This window comes from Dromiciops gliroides, chromosome 1 (assembly GCF_019393635.1).
Source record: "Dromiciops gliroides isolate mDroGli1 chromosome 1, mDroGli1.pri, whole genome shotgun sequence".
In the NCBI taxonomy this organism is placed as follows: Eukaryota; Metazoa; Chordata; class Mammalia; order Microbiotheria; family Microbiotheriidae; genus Dromiciops; species Dromiciops gliroides.
In genome coordinates, this window is record NC_057861.1 from 53,560,306 (window position 1) to 53,581,156 (window position 20,851).

At 43.8% G+C, this 20,851-nt stretch overlaps 1 protein-coding gene across 1 annotated transcript in view; it reads right to left on the minus strand.

Annotated features, from left to right (window-relative positions):
• Window positions 1–1,036: 1,036 nt before the first annotated feature.
• BTBD2 (BTB domain containing 2) overlaps window positions 1,037–20,851 on the minus strand; it is a 55,295-nt gene continuing 35,480 nt past the window's right edge. The window contains 6 exon segments of the mRNA XM_044001399.1: window positions 1,037–3,930; window positions 7,014–7,160; window positions 8,260–8,347; window positions 9,701–9,893; window positions 12,675–12,872; window positions 14,056–14,161. Of these exon segments, the coding sequence (XP_043857334.1) occupies window positions 3,769–3,930; window positions 7,014–7,160; window positions 8,260–8,347; window positions 9,701–9,893; window positions 12,675–12,872; window positions 14,056–14,161 (894 nt within the window). The 3' untranslated portion in view covers window positions 1,037–3,768.

Here is a 20,851-nt window from a genome sequence, read left to right on the forward strand (position 1 = left end):
TGAAATTTCACTGGGTTAAATGTGAAGGCCTAACTTGTAAATTTTTTGGGGGGGGCAGGGTGAGGCAATTGGGGTTAAGTGACTTGTCCAGGGTCACACAGCTAGTGTCAAGTATCTGAGGCAGGACCTGAACTCAGATCCTCCTGATGTGCTCTATCCACTGTACCACCTAGCTGCCCCTAACTTGGATTTTTAAAAAGCACAAGCACAAAATAGGGGAGGTGTGCTGAGGATTTGGGTGCATTGCAAGCTCTATGAGTACAGTCAGAAAGCTAAATGATCTTACAGCTTCACTGGGGAGTGTTGTGATCACAAGGAGGAAGATGACAGTTTTATATTCTGCCCAGGTGCCATCCCAAGTACAGTGAATATTCAGGGAAGGAAAGGCAGGGGGAGAAGGGAGCCATTTCCCATTCCCATTGGTATAACAAAAACGGGAGAAACCTGACTTCTGAACCACAACAGGTAATAGATTATGCTTCTCAGAAAGAACTAACCATAGCTCAAGATGAAAAGGGGTTGGCCATTCAACTCTGCTGAGATCACCAGTGTCATCGCTGTTGATTGGGAGGACATTCTTGGGCAATCCTCAGGCAACCCTCTGGGCTGTGATGGCATCTGCTTCTCAAACCAAGGAGACTGCTTAGACCGCGGGTTCTCAGCCCACAAACACCTCAACTGTCTAGCGAGAAAACAAATCAAATTAACAAGCTGTTTAATCACACCTGCTACAAAGTCCTACATGGGATTACAAAGAAAGGAGTGGCTATGTTCCCACCCAGAGGCAAGGGTCATTTTATCCCTATTTCAAACAAGTTGAGACATACTCGAGACTTCCCTCTGGATCCATAAAATACTGGGGGTGGGAGATAACTAAAGGCTGAGTGAAACTGAGGGGCTCTAGCCCAGTTCTTGAGACTTGGCCACATCAGGCCAGTTGTTCACTGGAAATACTCGCTGGGGAGGCCCCTCCTTCCTCACAGACCCACAATGCACTCTGGCACCTTAGCAGAATGAACACTGGGTCTCCAAAACATTAAAGACAACCAACCCCATTTCTTTATTGATTACCTATTTACAAGTCACAAAGCTGGCCAAAAGCAGAGTGTTTGAACACTGAATATGAGAAATCATTAGATACATTCATCAATATAGCAATGCTTATGAATCTAGACATTCCCAACTCCAATTCAAGAATGGACATGATACAAGGGAATTCTCCAACTTTAGGAGACAGGCATGTTCAGCGGTGAGTTCCATTCATCCTAGCTACCATGCCCCAACTGCAGAAAGTCATTAAGAATGTACATTGCTCAGAAGACGTACACACATTTATTTTATTTTATTTTTTAAAAATCATTCCAATAGGATGAGGTGTGAGGGATCACACCTTTGCCATGGCTTCTGGGAGGGGGGATTCTGTAGGACAGAAGGAATCACTGAAACTGAAAAACTGTTGGAATGAACACACACACACGCGTGCACACACACCCCATACACACCCACACACAGAGGCAAATCATCTTCCCCCGTTACAGGTGCTTGGTACAGTACCCAAGGAATATCCTGCTTTCTTGGGCAGGGGGATGGGACAAGATGAAAAAGGAAGAGGGCACCAGAGGAAATGGAAGAGGGAAGTAGGGAGACCTAACGGTGTCCCTCCAGCACCTTTATGCAGAGAACGCCTACATTCAGAAATAATATCAAGGTAAAAACAAAGACAAGAACAGTATGTCTATCCTAGCAGACATTTTCCTTTGGAGGAAGGGGCTAGTGAGTCTGGTCATTCTCTGAGGAATTCCGCTAATACACTGCCTGATACTGGGTTCCTGACACAAGGATTAGGCCTATAGCATGAATGTTGGCCATTACCAACACCCCACTACTACCACCAGGTCTGGGCCTTTAGATCTCGACCAGCTCTGTTCAATCAGGTTATAGAGTTTTAACTTGCTACTAGCTTAGCCTGGGGCAGCAAGGCCTTGCTACAGTTAGTGTAGAAGGAACAGGGACCACTATTCACCCCCATAAGAAGACTGTCCTTGCACACAAGTCCTCAGACCTCAAACAGCAAGGCAGAAGGCAATTTCCTGGCTCGTTGCTGTGAGGGAGGAGGCGCAAAGGCAGGAGGCAGGTTTGTGGTACATTTCAGTGCCTATAGAGAGAAGTCAAGTGAGCCAAGCCCCATGTTCCAACATGGGGGGGGGGGCAGGAGGACAGCCCCGTCTCTGCATTCTGGCTGAGCTTCCTTCCTTTCTGACAGCCTTGAAGAGAAAAACAAATGAACCACAAACTCAAGTCTTGTTGCCTTTTGCATCACTTAACCAAGATGGGAAGAAAAGAAACAAGGGAAGTGGCCCCACGCAATTCTCAAATAAGGAAAACATGACATTTCTGTGAGTGATCCAATTGTAAATAAGGTCTTGGAGTCAATCCCCTGATGTGCACAGAGTAAAAGGGGAAAGGGACATCCTCACCCTCTCCGGTAAGAACAAGGCAAAAAGCAAATGGGCACCAGCTGCCCTCTTCTCTAGTACGGCTCTTTTCCAAGGATTTGGCTTTAGAAAAGGCTGCAGAGAAAGTGACAGCCCTAAAGCACTCAAGCAGGGAGGAGGCTGGCCCAGACAAGCACAGATGCCATTTCTGACCAGGGGAAGACCAGGAGGATTGGGAAGGAACAAGTGCAAGTCTGCAACGTGCCCCTGAAATGTTCCCTCAGCCCTGGGTCACTTGTTAAGGAGCCCTCCGGGCTGGGGCATTTCCTGACCTAGGTTCTGGGCACTCAGGAATCTAGAAACACACAGACACACACACACAGACATACACACAGACACACACACACACACAGAGAATGATGATTTCTCTCCCTTCCCCCAACCCCATCCATACCCCTTCCTTACAGAAGGGTAAATCCAAGAATGCATTGCAGCGTGCAGTCTACAAAAATAAATGACACAGACAACGGCAGTTTTAAGGGGGGAATCTGAGATCAGGTTAGTTCACCTGACAACTCCTGCCGCTGAAAGGACTTCCTTTTTCTCTCTCAACTGGCTCCCCCCAGACAGTCTGGGGTCACCACCAAGCTGAGTGGACACTGTGGGACCCCGCCTCTCTCTTCACATGCTGACATGCCGTCCCTCACCTACAGACAGGCGGTCGGTCGGATCGGTGCCGCTTGTCGGACACACAACAGATTGTCTCTAGTTACCAAGAGGACCCCACTGACCGATGGGCACCACAGCTCTCTTCGGACATTCATTTAAAAACCTTTGCCGTGAAGCAAACCCCGCCCTGCTGGCCCCAAAGGACAACTGCTCCTTCCCCTGTGTATGTGGAAGGAGTACATGGGAGGGATGGGGCAGGAGGAGACGGCAGGGGTCAATATGACCCTCCTTTCTTTGTTTTTCTTCTCCAATCTCTTAAGGGATTGTCTCATTACAGGAAGTTTCCCACCTCAACCAAAGTATTTTTTCATGCTTCTAATCAACGTAAAAGCATCTACATTCATTACAATTTAAAAAAAAATGCTTTTCATGAACTCAGAGGATAAGATGACCACTAAAACAGAGGCAGTCACTAGTGCCATGAGACTCTAGTGGATTCCTGTCATTCAGTCTGTGGGGAGAGCGGCAGCAGCGTCACTAACACAAGGCAGAAACATGGAAGTGTGTGTTGGGCCAGCCGAGCCCATTGGCACGGTCGGACTCAGCCGGGGGGAGGGGGAGGGCCCTGGGTGGCCACTCCAGGATGGTCCTGCCAGGCAGGCCATTATGTGTAGAAGATGATCTCTGGAATCTGTCCATCCTCCACCGAGGTGCCATTGTTGTTTCCAGCCGCATAACAGAATGTAAAGCAGGTCTTGGCGCCCGTTGTGGGTGACTCACGGATCACTTTGCGCAGGCCTTTAGTGCCATAGTGGGAATCCGGACCCTGGGTAGGAAGCCAGAGAGAGAAGTCCACGTGAATGAAGCTGCTGTTCTCTCAACAGGAACAAGCCCTGAACAAGGCCCCTTTGGGGTCACAAAGTCCTCTGCCCACAGCTCATCTCAGGCAGGCCCCACAAGCACCATCAGCCTTCTGTCAATGGGCAATCTGGGAGCCCCAGACCCAGGAGCCAGAAATGTGGGCCTCAGGACACAAAACCCACCTCCAGGGTGTTCTTAGGTTTCACCTCCACTCTACATCACACACTGCTGGCTGAAGGTCTGACATCCATGGCCCTGACAATACCTGCCACTGGTTTAGTGCCTAAAATGTTCTCAAGTCTCTTTACATCAATGATCTCATTGGACCCTCCCCAAAACACTGTGAGTTAGGCAGAGGAGGTCATACATACAGCAAGTCTATGGCAGAGTCCCGTTCATGGACTCCTAGTCTGTAACACTTTGCAGATTTCATTCAATTCAACAAGGACTCACTATACACTTTACCAGGGGCCAGGCAGCACCTCATTGTAAGAAGCAGAGACTCAGAGAGAGGCTGTCCAGCAAATGGGTATCAATAACCCATCAGGAAAACTGCAGCAACAGTGTAAAAGGATGTTCCAGTGGCACAAAAAATGCTATGTGGATGGGAGCCTGACTCCCCTAAGACAGTCCTAATAAGCTCCAATCTAGACTGTCTATTTCCACAGTTAGAGAACTTGTAGTAACCATACAAGTTAGGTGATATTTATAGCTGAAGAGGGCCTGAGTTCAGGAGAAAGCAGTGACTTGGTACCCAGCAGGGAAGTCTCAGGGATGGACAACAGAGCCACACTTGGACTCCACACCCAACGCAAGCATTGATTTGGTGATGAGGCTGCAAGTAGACATCAACGTCTCTGCCCCAGGCTTCAGCCTCTATGAAACGATTCTGTCTCTGCCCTTTCCAAACCCTTACCCACAAGGAACATCTACGATTACCAAAGGGCACTGGAGTTCTCACACAAGCTTCTTCCTCTAAGCCACGGTGCTTTGTGGGTTTAAGTTGGGCTTCCCAGGGCCCAGCAGCAACTGAGAAATGTTCTTTTTCCCTCAAGTGATACTTTCTCAACTGTGAAATGGAAATAAAAGGAGCACCTACCTCATATAGCCACTGTGAAGATCAGAATGTGTCTATGTATATGTGTATGTATATATTTACACAGATCTATGTCATGACATCACTTCTACACTGATTATGTGTATATATATAGCACACACAGAAAATATATACATATATATCACTTCAACACTTTTAACACTCTATATAGCATACTCAATATAGGGTACAAAAAGTAATATCGTGATAAACACAGACACACCTACATACACTGTGTATGTATGTGTAAAAGGGTCCAAAGAGCAAAAAGTTTGGGAACCACTAATAGAAAGAGAGACACACACACATACATACATATATACCTATATACAATTATAGTTATGCATAAAGATGTGATATAGGTATGTGTGTGTATATTTGTACAAATATATGTGCATGTATTTGTTTATATATGTCAGTGGTTCTCAAAACTTTTGTTCTCAAGACCTTTTTTACACTCTTAAAATTACTGAGGGTTCTTTAATCTATTGATTATTACTATATCAGAAATTAAAACATCTTAATATTATGATGAAAATAATTCTGACCTGGTGGGCCCCTTGGGAACAGGACACTTTCAGAAGCCCTGATACCTTATTTTTTTTTCCTGATACCTTATTAATACTGGGACAGACAGAAAACATTTTACTTCTCCACTGACAGAATGGGCCCTGCAACACGCTAACAAAGTCCAAGGATCCCAGGGAATAACAAAGTCCCACCTTCCTGATGTTTCTTGAGCAGAAGACTAATGATCATGGACTATACAGACTATAAGACGCTTTCCTCACAACAGCCTCATGACACAGGTGGGTCTCTCACTGTGTGAGCTTTTGGGGGGAATCTACATGCTCTATACAGCCTTCCTTTATATGCTCTTCTTCCTTGGCTTCTCACCTCTCTGATCATTCCCTTCTCAGTCTCTTCTGCTAGTTTATTATCCATCTCCAACCTCCTAAGCTCGGGAATCCCACAAAGCTCTGTCCTGGGCCTCATTCTCTTTCTCCCTTTGCATTATTTCCCTCAATGATGTCATATCCTTCTCAATCATCATCTCTATAGAGAAATGACTCACAGATCTCAATATCTGGCCTTCTTCTCTCCTGAAATCTAACATGATATCCCCTCTGGCCTCCTGGACATCTCCAACTTGATGCCCTGTTAGCAGCTAAAATTCAACATGTGCAAAATTGACCTCATTATCTTCCCCACTAAACACATATCCTCCTCTAAACTTCCTATTTATGTTAAGGTCACCAACCTTCTAGTCAACCAGGTTTGCACCCTTGAAAGAGTACCCCTGGCTCATCTCTACCTTATACCCCACATTCAGCTACCAAATCTTGGTAGTTCTATATTCACAGCATCTCTCACATCTCTCCCCTTCTCCAGAGTCCCTTGGCAACTACCTTCGTCCAACCTACCACCACTGTGAATTCTCTAGGCCCAAGAGGTGCTTCCTCCCCAAGCAAGCTTCTCAGACTTCTCCAGAGATTAGGTGATATACCATCTCCTCCATAAAACATACCGAGTCTCCCCCATCTCATCCAATGTTTAGGGGATACTTTTACCCGTGTCCATGCTATAGCCTACCATTAGACAAGAAACTCCCAGAGGGCAGAACAGCTTCATTTTTGTCTGTATCCCCAACACCCGATTCAATACACTGTACATGGAAGGTGCTAAACCAATGTTTGCTGAATGAATTCATTTTACGGACCCAGAAAAAGGGTTTCATACATAACTATACAACTGGTAGGTGGAAAAGCTGGTACGGGTGTGTACAAGCTCTTTTTTTTCACTCCACAGCCAAGTAAACCATCTTTCCACACCCAAAGACTGTGCCATTACATAGCATGGGATTCACTCTTTGCCAGCATGATGCTGTTCAAATGCTAACCCCACCCAAAGCAGGAGTTGGGCTTGGGGCCCCTTCCCCAGAAGCACCGTACCTTCAGTGTTGCACATGCCGTGTAGTTAACGTTGGGCAGAATCTCCACAGGCTCTTTAAACATGACCCGGAATGTATTAGAGGACCCATCACAGCTGAAGCCAGTGTCATTCTGACCCAGAACTGTGTTGCTGTCAGTGTGAATGATCTAATAAGCAGAGGAGGAGAAAGAATGGATTTTCTGCATGGAGAAGCTCCAAAGGTAGAGCTTGTGAGACAAAGAGAATTGGCATTTTGACCATCTGTCCCCTGGGCTCTACAGGACAAATGCTGATTATCAACAATTTTACCAACTGATGTTTCAAAACTCACTAAAGAATTTAAAATCCACTTTTCTTTAGAAAGAACACATGTGTATATATCTATATGTATATGTATAGAGATATATAGATATAACCTATATCAGATTACCTGCTGTCTAGGGGAGGGGGGAGGGAGGGGAGGGAGAAAAATCTGAAATTGTAAAGCATGTATAAACAAAAGTTGAGAACTATCTTTACATGTAACGGAAAAAATAAAATACCTTATACATAGAAAGAACATATGTGCCTGCATGTCTCTTTTTGTTTGTTTGTTTGTTTTTGCAGGGCAATGGGGTTTAAGTGACTTGCCCAGGGTCACACAGCTAGTAAGTGTCTGAGGCTGGGTTTGAACTCAGGTCCTCCTGAATCCAAGGCTAGTGCCTTATCCATTGAGCCACCTAGCTGCCCCCCTGCATGTCTCTTAATAAGGGAGCTGGTGAATCTCTAAGGTCCTTTCCCTAGCATTCAGACTATTTAAACAAATGCCAGAACCCCAATATAAAAACTCACTACATTTGCTAATTTTTTTTACATTGGCTAATTTTGACAACCCAAGAGATAACAGCATCAGCTCACATTCCTAGAGCAGTTCAAAGTGCTTTGGAGGTAACAACTCTAAGAAGCATAGAGCAAAAGAATAATTATTCATCTTCTGAAAGTGAGGAAACACATTCGGAGAGCTGACAGGACAGGGAGTACAAAGAGCCAGCTCTAGGGACTTCCTGCTTGCCTTTGGGGGTACTAGCTAGCAAGTCAAGCTCTGATTTGATTGCAGTGGAGGTAGGTTGATACCAAGTAGTCCAGAACATCAGTCCTCCTGACAGCAGAGAGGGTGCTCTACCAACTCTAGCACGACCTCACTGCCCCAAAGCACCAATTTGAAAGGGAAGGCTGTTTTCTGGATCTGTACAACCACACAAAGTACACATGCAGTGAGGCTGATACCTGTATGTTGACTTGATAGTCTGTCGGTCCATGTATTGATCCATACAATCCAAACCCTACCACAAATATCCTTTTGTTAACCGAGAACCTGCAGAGAGAAGAGAGCATTCCGGTATCATGGAAGGAAAAAAGTGAAGAATATCCCTGACACACCCAGGAAAAAGCCCCTCCTTCAGCTGCTTGCTCATTCATCAGGTCCAAACTAACTGAAACCAACCAGGATTTCAGTTCTAGTAAGATTTCCTTCCTGTGTTACTTACATATCTGACTGTCCAATAAGTGGCATTTATTTGGGAAAGAAACTTTGCTCCTGACCCTCTCCAGGACTTAAGGAGAATAAAACTCACCCCAGTGAGATGGAACAATTGTTCTTGATTAGAAAAGCTTTAGAATGTTTTGTTGCCTTATGCTGAGCTATGAGGCATGGAGGGATGCTTGCTTCTGTCACAAAGAATGTCCCAAGAATTCTGGGCTTCTATAGCTGTTTTTCTTTTTTTTTTTCCTTTCTTTTATTTTTTTGTGAGACAATTGGGATTAAGTGACTTGCCCAGGGCCACACAGCTAGTAAGTGTTAAATGTCTGAGGCAAGATTTGAACTCAGGTCCTCCTGACTCCAGAGCTGGTGCTCTATCCACTGTGCTACCTAGCTGCCCCTCTAAGCTCTTTTTAAAAATGTTTTCTGTTGAGGGGCAGCTAGATGGCACAGTGGTTAAAGCACTGGCACTGGATTCAGGAGTACCTGAGTTCAAATCTGACCTCAGACACTTGACACTAGCTGTGTGACACTGGGCAAGTCACTTAACCCTCATTACCCCGCAAAAAAAAAAAAAAACACAAAAAAAACCCCGAACTGAAAAATGTTTTCTGTCTATTGCCTTCTCACTTATTCTTTCAGTAAGGGCCCTTGGAGAAGAAGGAAGGCGTGGAAAAAAAAGATTTTAGCTCCTTTCCAAATTTCAGTGGGACTAGCCCCAAGTAAGAGTTTCTCCCCCAAACAAAGGGTCACATTTGTAACACCTCTATTCTATCAGCACTGTGTCCCATGTCCTGCAGTCATATGGTGACTGCCATGCCTGTCACACACAGAGCCACGGAGACGCACTCAGTGGGATAAGCAGGCTGCAACACATTACAAATGAGGACCTTCCAAGGACACAGGTATTCGAAGGACTAAAAGAGTTCATCGGGTAAATGCGTGACAGGAGAAAAAGAAGAGCTCGTCACACGTCAGCTGTCCTGGAAGGGGAGAAGAAACTGAAAGAGGCCTCAAGCATGTGGCTGCTGGCCATGGCACATTTGTGGGAGCATGGGCCCATCTGAGGACTTAGTAGTGAGCAGGCAAGGACAAGCCTTTCCAGGCACATGCCCCTAGGAGAGGGGAGGGGCAACAATGGTCAGAGTGAGCATCTACACCATCAGTGTAGAAAGAAGCGAAGCCAACCTGATCCGGTCACTGGTTCCGCTGTAGCCCCAGCGGCTCTCCACCTGCTGGAAGCGGCTGATGCTACACTCCTTCCCTCGAAGGCAGCAGCGTGGTCTGTCGATGAACTCCACTCGGGGCTTTGGGTTCACGGTAAAGTGGAGAAACAGGCTGACCACCTCGCGGTCACTGAGGATGCCCGACTGAGCAGGTCCTGGAGCAGAGAACAAACACAGGGAAGGACCTGCTGAACACCTCAAGAGACCCTCCTCAAGTCCTGTGGCATGGCTGCAGCTGCTGGCCAGGACCAGCCTGAGCCCCCCAAGCAACACAAGAGACTCAACACCCTGGGTCTGGTCTAGTCTCAGAAATGAAATATCTAGAGAGGAACCACTTTCACATTAGCAAGGTGTTTGGGGAACAATCATTTCTCTACTGTATTTAAAACATCAAGATACAGGGAGGGGAATAAGTGAGAAATATCTCTTTAATTTCCTTTCAAAAAGGGAACTAGGGGGCAGCTAGGTGGCGCAGTGGTTAAAGCACCGGCCCTGGATTCAGGAGTACCTGAGTTCAAATCCGGCCTCAGACACTTAACACTTACTAGCTGTGTGACCTTGGGCAAGTCACTTAACCCCCATTGCCCCGCAAAAAAAAAAAAAAGGGAACTAAAAGAGAAATCTAATTTTCTTTTTTTTTTTTTTTTTGGTGAGGCAACTAGGGTTTAGTGACTTGCCGAGGGTCACACAACTAGTGTGTGAGTATGTGTTAAGTGTCTAAGGCTGGATTTGAACTCAGGTCCTCCTGACTCCAGAGCCAGTGCTCTATCCACTGCACCACCTAGTTTCCCCAAAGTCTAATTTTCTAGAACAATTTTCTACAGGATGTAAGTGAAAGGATTAAAAATAAAATTCGTTACCACACAATCATCTAAGGAACAACAAATGGATAGCATTTCAGTTTAACTTTATGAACAAGTTGGCTTGTAGTAGTTACTTGTTCTGGTAATTATACACTATATGTGCATGTGAATGAACACAAACACACACAGACATATACATATATACATGTCTACAGGAACGGGAAAGCCTCATTTACCTGGTATCATCAGAAGATGTTTCATGGTTGTGACTTTCCTAAATAAGTGCAAGACCATTTTAAAATCTTTTTAAGTGTCTTTCCTTAAAGACCATTTCTGATGGAAATTTTTCTGAAACACATTCTCTTTTTGCTGCCTTCTTAGACAGGATTCAGAGCAACAGGTACTTCTTTCCCAATGACTCATTAGGAAGAGTAATTTATGAGTCTATGATAAAGTAAGGTCTTCAGAGTCTCCTGAGGGGTATTACTACTGACTGGACTGAAGAGCCCAAGACGATGGCACTGACCATGCAGATGTGAGCTACTCTTTACTTTTCCCAGTTTTTCTGCCTCCTGCCATCTTGTCCTCATTTTTTTTTTTTGGTGAGGTAATTGGGGTTAAGTGACTTGCCCAGGGTCACACAGCTAATAAGTGTCAAGTGTCTGAGGCTGGATTTGAACTCAGGTCCTCCTGACTCCAGGGCCATTGCTTTATCCACTGCGCCACCTAGCTGCCCCTATCTTGTCCTCATTCAATGTGCACCTCACTGGATGACATGGACCGCTCATTCAGTTTACCTCTGGGAATCTCAGCTGCCCCTTTTAGTTAAGTGGAGACATCTTGCACATGTGCTTCCTGGAAGGAAAGAACTCTGTAAATCTTCTACTACTAGAAACAGGAGCAGTTATTCACAGAGTGTCTGAATATGCCCCAAGACATAGGCTAGGCATCATGGGGTGTGTCTCTGAAATACAGAGTCTCTATCACAGAAACAGAATTTTTCGTGGAAAATAATCATTTCACACAGCAGTTAAAACCCAATATTCTACAGAGCGAGGATGCCAGTCTTACACAAGATGAACCCAGAACTCGGATCAGAAGCTTGGAAAACTCTGAGCAAGCCAGTACTAGCTGAGTGTCATGAGCTCCCAGGAGTGAATGAGGCTGCTTCGAGCCTTCACTAACTGACATCTAAACCCAAGCCTGTTCTCTGCGCGTGCGCGCATGTGTGTGTGTGTGTGTGTGTGTGTGTGTGTGTGTGTGTGTGTGAACCAGAACAGCTCTCTCCATGGGAGATGATGGTTATGACATATAAACCTGGTGACAGAAATGACTCTGAGCAAAAGGAAGAGGTCACCTTATCAACATGATTCAGACAGCAGCTTCAAAGAGCTGAGTATCAAAAGGTAGCCTGGGGGCAGCCAGCCCCTCACCAACTCAAACCCAGCTTTTGTTTAAGAAATAAACCACAGGCTGAGCCTGGCATGTGCAACATTTCAATCAATCCCCAAACACTCGGTACATGCCTGAGACGTGCATTATTCACAGCACAATGTTGTGACTGGCAACAGACATGAGGTGGCTGTGAATCATGGAACATCAGGACTTCAGAAGAATCCTAACTGCAGATGATTCAGAAGGAAAACAGCAAGTGGCCACAGATTCCCAAAGATGACTTGAACAGCCTAAGTGGCATGAAAGCCCACAGAGGACTAGAGAAGGAGAGGGTCAGACATGAAGTGAAAGGGAGGGGTACCTCAACCCAACACTGACATGTATACCCATGAGGTCACAGCAGACAGTCACTGGAAGCACATGGATGAGCTCTCCATGGAGGATCTAGGGAGTGAGGTGGCCAAGAACCACAAAGGATGAAAAGGTGTAGTACCCACACCAGTGGCAAACGTGCCCTGGAATGGACCCGAGGCTCCAGGAAGTTTAGAAGGCAGCCTGCATTTGGCCCCAGGGATGCTGCTGAGGTGATGAGGCACAGTCTGCGACCTCTGAGGAGCTCATTTTTACCTCTTTTAGAAATTAACAACTCACAAAATTGTTGGTTTTGTGCCAACATCCTCTTAGGTCTTCCTCATCTTAAAAATTTTTAAGTATGTTACAGATCAAGACTGGAGTTACCTGCAGCAAATTCTTCAATTGTCATCAATGGGAAACGAATAAGAGAAAGGGCTTTGCCCAAAACTTTCCGCTTGTTTTCTGGAGTCACTGGGAGCTGCTGCCGCTGACACTCTGCCTCTGACCAGCGAACCACTGCATTAAATAAACGAACCTCTCGAATGCCCAGGGTGTCCCGCTCCAACACGGCAACAAGCGTGTCTAAAATAAAAAAACAAGAACCATGTCACTGAGCCAAGTCACACCATTTTCACATACATTTTACGTTTTTACTTATTTTTAATTAGAGGAGTTGGTCCTTTGAGAGGATGAGGCTGCTCTGTGTTCTGGAAACACCCAAGAGTGCCCTGGTCAAAGGTGCTCTGAAATAACATCCCTCACATACCCAAAGCTTTGTGCTGAGATCATCTGGATGGTGGCCAGGAGGTGACCATCTGAGAGGGCAGTAGAGCTCCCGCGAGTCTCAGTTTGCCATCACCACATGACCTTCTGAGGAGGCAACGATGCTATCCCCTGCTTACCTTTCGTCTTGCTGTTGTTATACTGATGACCAACTACTTACTGATTTGAGGCAAGGAATGCATCCCAAGTCAGCACAAATCAACCCCCAATCCAAAGCTGAACCAAATGAAGCTCAATTTAGGACTAAACCCTGAAAACTACTAGTTCCCAGAGACTAGGAGAAGAAATCTCTCTTCTCACATTTCATAATTTTTTGACTACAAATGACTGACAACTTACATTATTTTTGTCGTTATTGGTTTTTCTTTGCCAGCTGGTAAAACCCCAGCTATACCTGCTTGGAACCACAGGCAGCTTAAAAAACAAATTCATGGAAAACACACCCACACACAAAATCCCCATAAAGTCCAGCTATCTCAGGGGTTAAAACAATTGCTGGATTTTATTTGGGTTTTTTTTGGTGAGGGAATAGGGGTTAAGTGACTTGCCCAGGGTCACACAGCTAGTAAGTGTTAAGTGTCTGAGGCCGGATTTGAACTCAGGTACTCCTGAATCCAGGGCTGGTGCTTTATCCACTGCGCCACCTAGCCGCCCCTAATTGCTGGATTTTAAAGCCAAGTCTGCTTAAGGCAGACTATAACCTGGACAGTGAAAATGGCTCATCATACCCTTACTAAAGGTGGTGAGCATGTTTGGACCACAGAAATATATTTCACGCTGGATTACCAGTGGAATATAAAGATGTTTCAAGGGGCAGCTAGATGGCGCAGTGGATAAAGCACTGGCCCTGGATTCAAGAGTACCTGAGTTCAAATCCGGCCTCAGACACTTAACACTTACTAGCTGTGTGACCCTGGGCAAGTCACTTAACCCCAATTGCCCTGCCCCCCCCCCAAAAAGATGTTTCAAGAGCCAACATTACCTAAATCAATGTCTGTGAAACCCTCTGCATTGATAGCATCCGATGTGTTCTTATCTATATTCTCCAAGCACAGGCTGGCCAGTTGGGGTTCATCAAAGAGTCTTGCCTAAAAAAAACAACACAGTAATAAATGAAGAACAGATGTATTAATGTCTTATTGATGCCTTTTGTCCTTAAAATCTCAGTGAGTTCAAATCCTGCTTTCCCCCACCTAATAAAACTTCTCATGACAAAGAAAAACAATTACTCAAAAACATCTGACACAGTGAGCAGAGCAGAGCAGCTAACATACATGGTGTTCTGTCCTAGGAAGCCTCTGCCTATGTGCCTTGAGCATAGATGGATTTTTCACTAATAAAGGATTGTAAAAAAACAACAATCATTTATAATTACATAATCGTCCTCAAAGTTCTGGAGTATATGCTTTTCACAAATGATTGACCAGTGTATGCAAGCCAAGGGTTAGAAGCAGAAAGCAGCTTTCAACTTCAGTAGTAAATCATTCAGGAAAAGCAAAATAAGCAAACAGAAATACTCTTATGGCCTGACTATCATTTTTAGAAAAATAATACATGACATTGGGATGTGGAAAATGACAGTAATGCCACACTGGAGGGATGATGCTAGAGGAAATAGGGACCTACATTCCTCTCTGGAAATTTAGTTTTGGTTAAATCCTAACAATCATTCTTCTAAGTCTGTCGTGTAATAATGTGTAGCTTTCATATTTGGACACGTTACAGGTACACTTTCCTCACAAGGACCCCTTTACAGCAAGTGGTACAACTATGGTTTCCTCCTTTTTACAGATAATAGTACATGAGGTGGTCCAAGGTCACTAAGTACCAGTATCCGAACTGGAAGAGGTCTTTATGACTCCATATCCAGGGCTCACTCCACAACATCACATGGTTGCTTCTAGCTTGATCAATGGGCCAGGCTGCCTCCTTACTAGAGCATAAAAAGGGAACAACTAAAATAAACTGAAAAGCGCCTGAGAGAAGAGTAAACTTGAATGGGCAGAGAGAATAAGCAGCCTGTTTCTAACAGCACTTCAGAAATGGAGCAGAAGAGCCAGGCTCATACCTTGAGTCCCTTGCTCTTCAGAAAGGTGGGATCAGGTGAAATGGTCTGTGACTTGCTTGTGCTCTTGGTAGGAGGGTAAGGGGAGAGTTAGTGGTGGACACTGATGTGATGGACGTTTGTTGCTAGATAGGTATTCTCTTGCTGTCTGATCTATAAAGTGGAATTATTAGAGTTTGCCTCCAAGAAGCCCCATTTTCTCTCCCCTCCTAGCAAAAAGTATAACAAAGTAAATGACTTTAACAAGTGAAAAGCAAGGGCTTTTTGTTTTGTTTTTGATGACAGCAGAGAGGACAGAGTCTAATTGAGCATCACTTAAAAGAACAGCAACGGGGCAGCTAGGTGGCGCAGTGGATAGAGCACCGGCCCTGGAATCAGGAGTACCTGAGTTCAAATCCGGCCTCAGACACTTAACACTTACTAGCTGTGTGACCCTGGGCAAGTCACTTAACCCCTATTCCCTCACCAAAAAAAAAAAAAAAAAAAAAAAAAAGAATGGCAAGGTAACACAAATCCAAATAGGGAAAGCAGAGGAAAAACCCCAATCACAAATACTTTAAAGGACTAAGCAGCACAGATCCAAAACTTCCCTTCCCAGTCAACACTCACTGACAATACAAACTGAGTATCTGACTTCCAAGAAACCAACAATACCACTTCTCTGCAACTGAATCAGAAAGCTACCTCACTTCAAAGTAAGAGAAAGGACTGAAAAAGAAACCTTAGAAGGTTTTCTGATAATCCCATAAGCTTCACCAAAGATACTTTCCTATAACAGAGGACTCAATTCCATGGCCTCGATAAAGCATTTTTACAGGCTAAAAATTCAATTGTTTTGTTTCAAAATAGGCGAATTTCACAGCACTGAGTTCTATAGCTTTTCAGTCTGGACTCAGAGATCTGACATTCCACAGTCTATGTCCTGAGCTGCCTTTCAAACTCTAACTCTCTGTTTTAAGGTCCTTTTGAGATCTGACAGTCTAGCATTATCAATCAAGGGCTAAACATTAAGTGCTTACAATGTGCCAAACCTGTGCCAGCTACTGGATATACAGAGACAAAAGTGAACAGTCCTAGACTTCAAGGACTGCACAAACATTAACATAGCTAGGGAGACACAAATGGAAACAACACACAAAGACGTTTTCTGAGAGGTAATGTCCTAGGAGCTGCGGGAATCAGCAAAAGCTCCATGGAGCAGGTAGCACCTGAGCTGAGTTGTTTAAAGGTCAGAAGGGAGGAGGGAAGACATTCCAGGTGGGAGGTACAGCCAGTGCAAAGGCTTGGACACAGAGAATGGAGCACTGTATGTGAGGGACAGTCCTATTAAATTCAACATATGGCATACAGCTGGCCAAGAGATATTTGGCAGCTTGATCCAAGTTCAATGTGCCATTATAACCTTTGATGTAGCATCAAAAGTTACTTACAAATATCTGCCAAACTGATCTCACACAAGTATGTAAAACTATCCCTACAGAGCTGTGTAGCAAGACAGTAGGGATTAAAGACAAACAATTCAAGGCGAAACCCACAGGAAGAAGAATCTCAAGGACCAAGGTGACTATAACTCTGAAAGGCCCGTCCTCTGGTTTGCTAGAAAATTCCTGGGAGACCCTAAGTGAGAGTTTGTTGCAATAGCTGCTCTTGCCCCTCCACCAGCTGTCATGGAGCCAGAACAGTAAGAGCAGGACAACTGGGCTCCCTGAAGAAGACGGGAACCTGCTAAGGAAGGAAGCTCATCAGAGCAGGAAGCAGTGTCACAAGTGATTTTGTAAGCAACCCTCTTGAGACATCAGTGCCATAGCATATTTGCAATATGTGCTTAATCACTGAGATATACTGAAAGAGATGAATGGCTTTGGAGAAAATGTAACAATTTTAAAAATACAATTCATACTTTGGACCCAATTTTGGACATATTTTGTGCATTTAGCTCTTTTGGATTTCAGTTATGTTCTCCCTGAGATCAAATCTAAGGCTGATGCAGTCCCATCACAATATCTCAATGATGAAATGATGTTGGTTACTATCATTCCTATTCCTTTTTTGGGTAGAGCATAATAATCCAGGCAAAAGGTGATAAGAGTCTAGACACTTGGATGGTAACCATAGGAAGGGAGAAGGAGGGAGAGTCACCATGTCAAGCTCTTCTTGCAAGGCTCTCCTTGCTCCACCCCCTCATCTCAGCCTATCCCCTATCTCCTGCCTTCCCTCAAGCCCATCTTCCATAAGATGCCTTGGCAGATCCCCTACAACGCTAGTACCTTCCCTCTGCTGATTATCACCAAATTACGTGCTCTGTATCTTGTTCGTACATAATCATTCATGTGTTCTCTCCCCCACTATGTTATTGGCTCCTTGAGATCAAGGATCATCCTTTGCCTTTCTTTGGTTCCCCAGGACTTAGCACAGTGACCAAGCACATGGTAAACATTTAATAAATGTTACCTCGCCTTAACTTGAAAAGTTGAAATTATAAGAATGGGTAACTGGTGAACTGATTAGATATAGAAGTTCAAGAAAGTGAGGGGTCAAGGGCGAGTCTAAGATTTTGGCAAGTTGGGAAGAGGAGTTAGTTTGAGAGCAGAGATCATGATTTCTGTTTTGGATTTCTTGAGTTTGAGGTGCCTAGGGAAAGAAGCTCAGGAGAGAGATTAGGGGCGCTATCTATAGATCCAGGAGTCATCTATAGAGAGATGAGGACTTAATCCACAGGACCTGATGAGGCTGTCAAGTGAGAACACGTAGAAAGAGAAGAGGGTCCAGGACAGAGCCACCATGTATCCCACAGTAGGCATGACAAGAAGGAAGATCCAGAAAACGAGACTGAGAAGGAGCAGTCAGGTAAGCAGGAGAAACAGGGAAGGGCAGTATCATGAAAACTCAAAGAGTAACTACAGGCAGAGTTATTCAACAGTGTTAAATGCAATTAGAAGATCAATAGTAACTTCAGAGAGAGCATTAGGTTGGATGATGAGATTGGAAACCAGACTGTCGAGTTATAGAGGAAAGGGAAGTAGAAGAACCTACTATTGTAGATGGCCCTCTCTGGATTAGCCACAAAGGGAGAATGATAACAAGACGATAACAAGGATGGCACTAACAATGACAACGATAATATCCAGCCTTGTTCTTAATCTCCAAGAACTATTCTCCCCACTAGAGAGAGTCATTCCATTAACTCTGAGACTCCTCAGGTCTGCTGATTGGTAGTGAGTGAAAACTCATCTCAAACCATTATATTTAGGTGGCCTCAACCCATTCTTCACATCTCATTCAATAATCCATTAGAACACCAGGACCATGCACCCTGCTGCCTCACATCTTTCCTCCTCTTGCTCTCACTCAGGGAAAAATTATTAAATTGTTATCACAGACTGGTATTGAAAAGGGTGTTTACACTAATAGGCATACTGCACAAAAAAATCAAAAGTTGAAAGATACTATATCCTGTAGTATCTGGTGAGGGGAATAGCTATACAAATTGTCATACATGAGTGCTTATGTATTCATGTATGAATTGCAATTATAGAAATAAAGACCATATAGAGAACAGAAAGACAGAAATCGAATGCTGTGTAATTGTTCTTGCTATACAGTAATCATGAATGGCCCCAAAACAGTGAGTAGAAAATTTACTTCTCTCCTTTCTTTGCAAAGCTATGGGGGTGTACCTGCATATATCGTCAGATACAGCTGATGGATTGTTAATTTTGTTGATTTGTTTTATTTAGTGTTTTAAAAATTTTTTCCATTCCAAATTCATATCCTTTGACTACTTATCTATTGGGGAATGGTTATAAGTCACATATCTTTCCTTGTTTATCTACCTTGGATACCAAACTAGAGAAATTTGATACAAATCTTTTTTATTTTCCCTCATTTGACTGCTTCCCTTCTTATCCCAAGCACAATTATTTTGCCTGTGGAGAAGCTTTTCAGTTTCATGTAACCAAAGTTATGTGATCTGCTTCTCTTTTAATTTTTTTTAAGTTTTATTTTTAATATTATGGTCACTTATCCATTTGGAATGTATTGTGGCATATAGCATGAGGTTTTAGTCTTAGCCTAATTTCTGCCAGACTGCTTTCCAGTTTTCCAGTAGTTTTTAATCAAATAAGGAAGTTTTTTCCCCCAGGTAATTTATGTTTTCCACTTTATCAAACTGGATTTTCCACTGGGTTACTGAGTTCCATTATTTCTGATTTTTCCCCTTGTCTGGCCTGTTCCACTGATCTATTTTTTTTTTTTTAACCAATGCCTGGCAAACCCTTAACCGCTGTTTCACCTGTAGACAAGGTATCACCAGGTTCTATCCATAAAGCTCCAGGCCTGCCTCTTCACTGTTACCTCTACCTGACCCTTGTCTTCTTGTCTCTTACTAGTCTCTCCGCTGTCATTCTGTTGCTGTCCCTATCCCATGCCACTGCATTCATTCACCACTCCTGCATTTCTGATGTCTGGGATACTCAAAGAAGCAAATCATCTTTTCAGGTCTCATTTTCTTTCAAAGACTGTTTCAAACGCCTCTTTACTGTTAAATGTCCATCTTTTTTCATTTATGGTTAAGCTGATTTGAGCTCAGGAAGTTCCATTGCTTTTGGGAACATATTATTTAATTCCTTCTTGCATTTTCTGCCAAGTGCAGAATAGGCTTATATTATTTGAATTTCCTTTGCAGCACAGAACGTTGCTGTTGCACCAGCTACTGAAGCCCCAGGAAACTTCCACAGCCTGGGGCCCTGCTCTCCATGGCACAGAGCATTTGAAAGTCTTTCTCTTGGATTACTTTCAGAACTTATTGCTTCTCAACTGAATTATTCAATTTAACCACCTGTCTTGTAGTTTGAAGCCCTAATTTTTTTTTTCTGGAGGCAACTTATGAATTCTTTCAATTGGTATTACATTTTCTGTGTTCAGTTTTCTTTCGTCATTTCTTGCATTATGATATTCAGGTATTTGATGTGGTATTCTTCTGGGAGACCTAGAATCCCTTAGGTTGTCTCCACATGTCCTATCTTCAAGATCAGTATATTTGCCTTAGAGAGCATATTTTCTTGTCATGTTACTGTTTTTTGCTTTTCTTCTAGAGTGGTCTTCATATTTGCACACTTTCCCAATTTATTCTTTTGTTTCCTTAGTGAGACTTGCCATTGCTGCAGATTCAAATTTTCTATTCTATTGATTATTTTGGTTGTTCAAGCCAAAATTTTGCTCTCATAATTTTCATTTTTATTTTAAACCACTCAAACTGCATATTGTGCTTACATGTTTTCAGATTCCAAAGGATCCTCTTCATGAAGTTTTGGATTATTTTCCTTTGTTTTGCAGTATATAATCACAGATGCCTGAACTTGTTAATTAGATCTGAAGGCTATATTTCCTTCTACTGTTTTCCCTGTTGACTTATCTACTTATATTCAAGATCTTTGATTTCTTCTTCCTTATATCTCTGATAATTCCGGTCTTTCTTTCCCCACTACTCACTTTTTGACTCCCTCCCCATTGATGGTGTTTTCCCTTGGAGTTGGATCTTTAAAGAGCCTCAGCTTCCTTCCACGCTGTGCAATTCACCATTGGCCAGCACAGTCTTTGCCCCAAATGATTTTAGGGAGTACAGAAATGGCCCCAGCTGGATGCTAGGATCTTTTCCTCAGGCTTAGTGGTATGTCAAAAATATTCCATTTCCTTCTTCCCTCCACACAGTGTC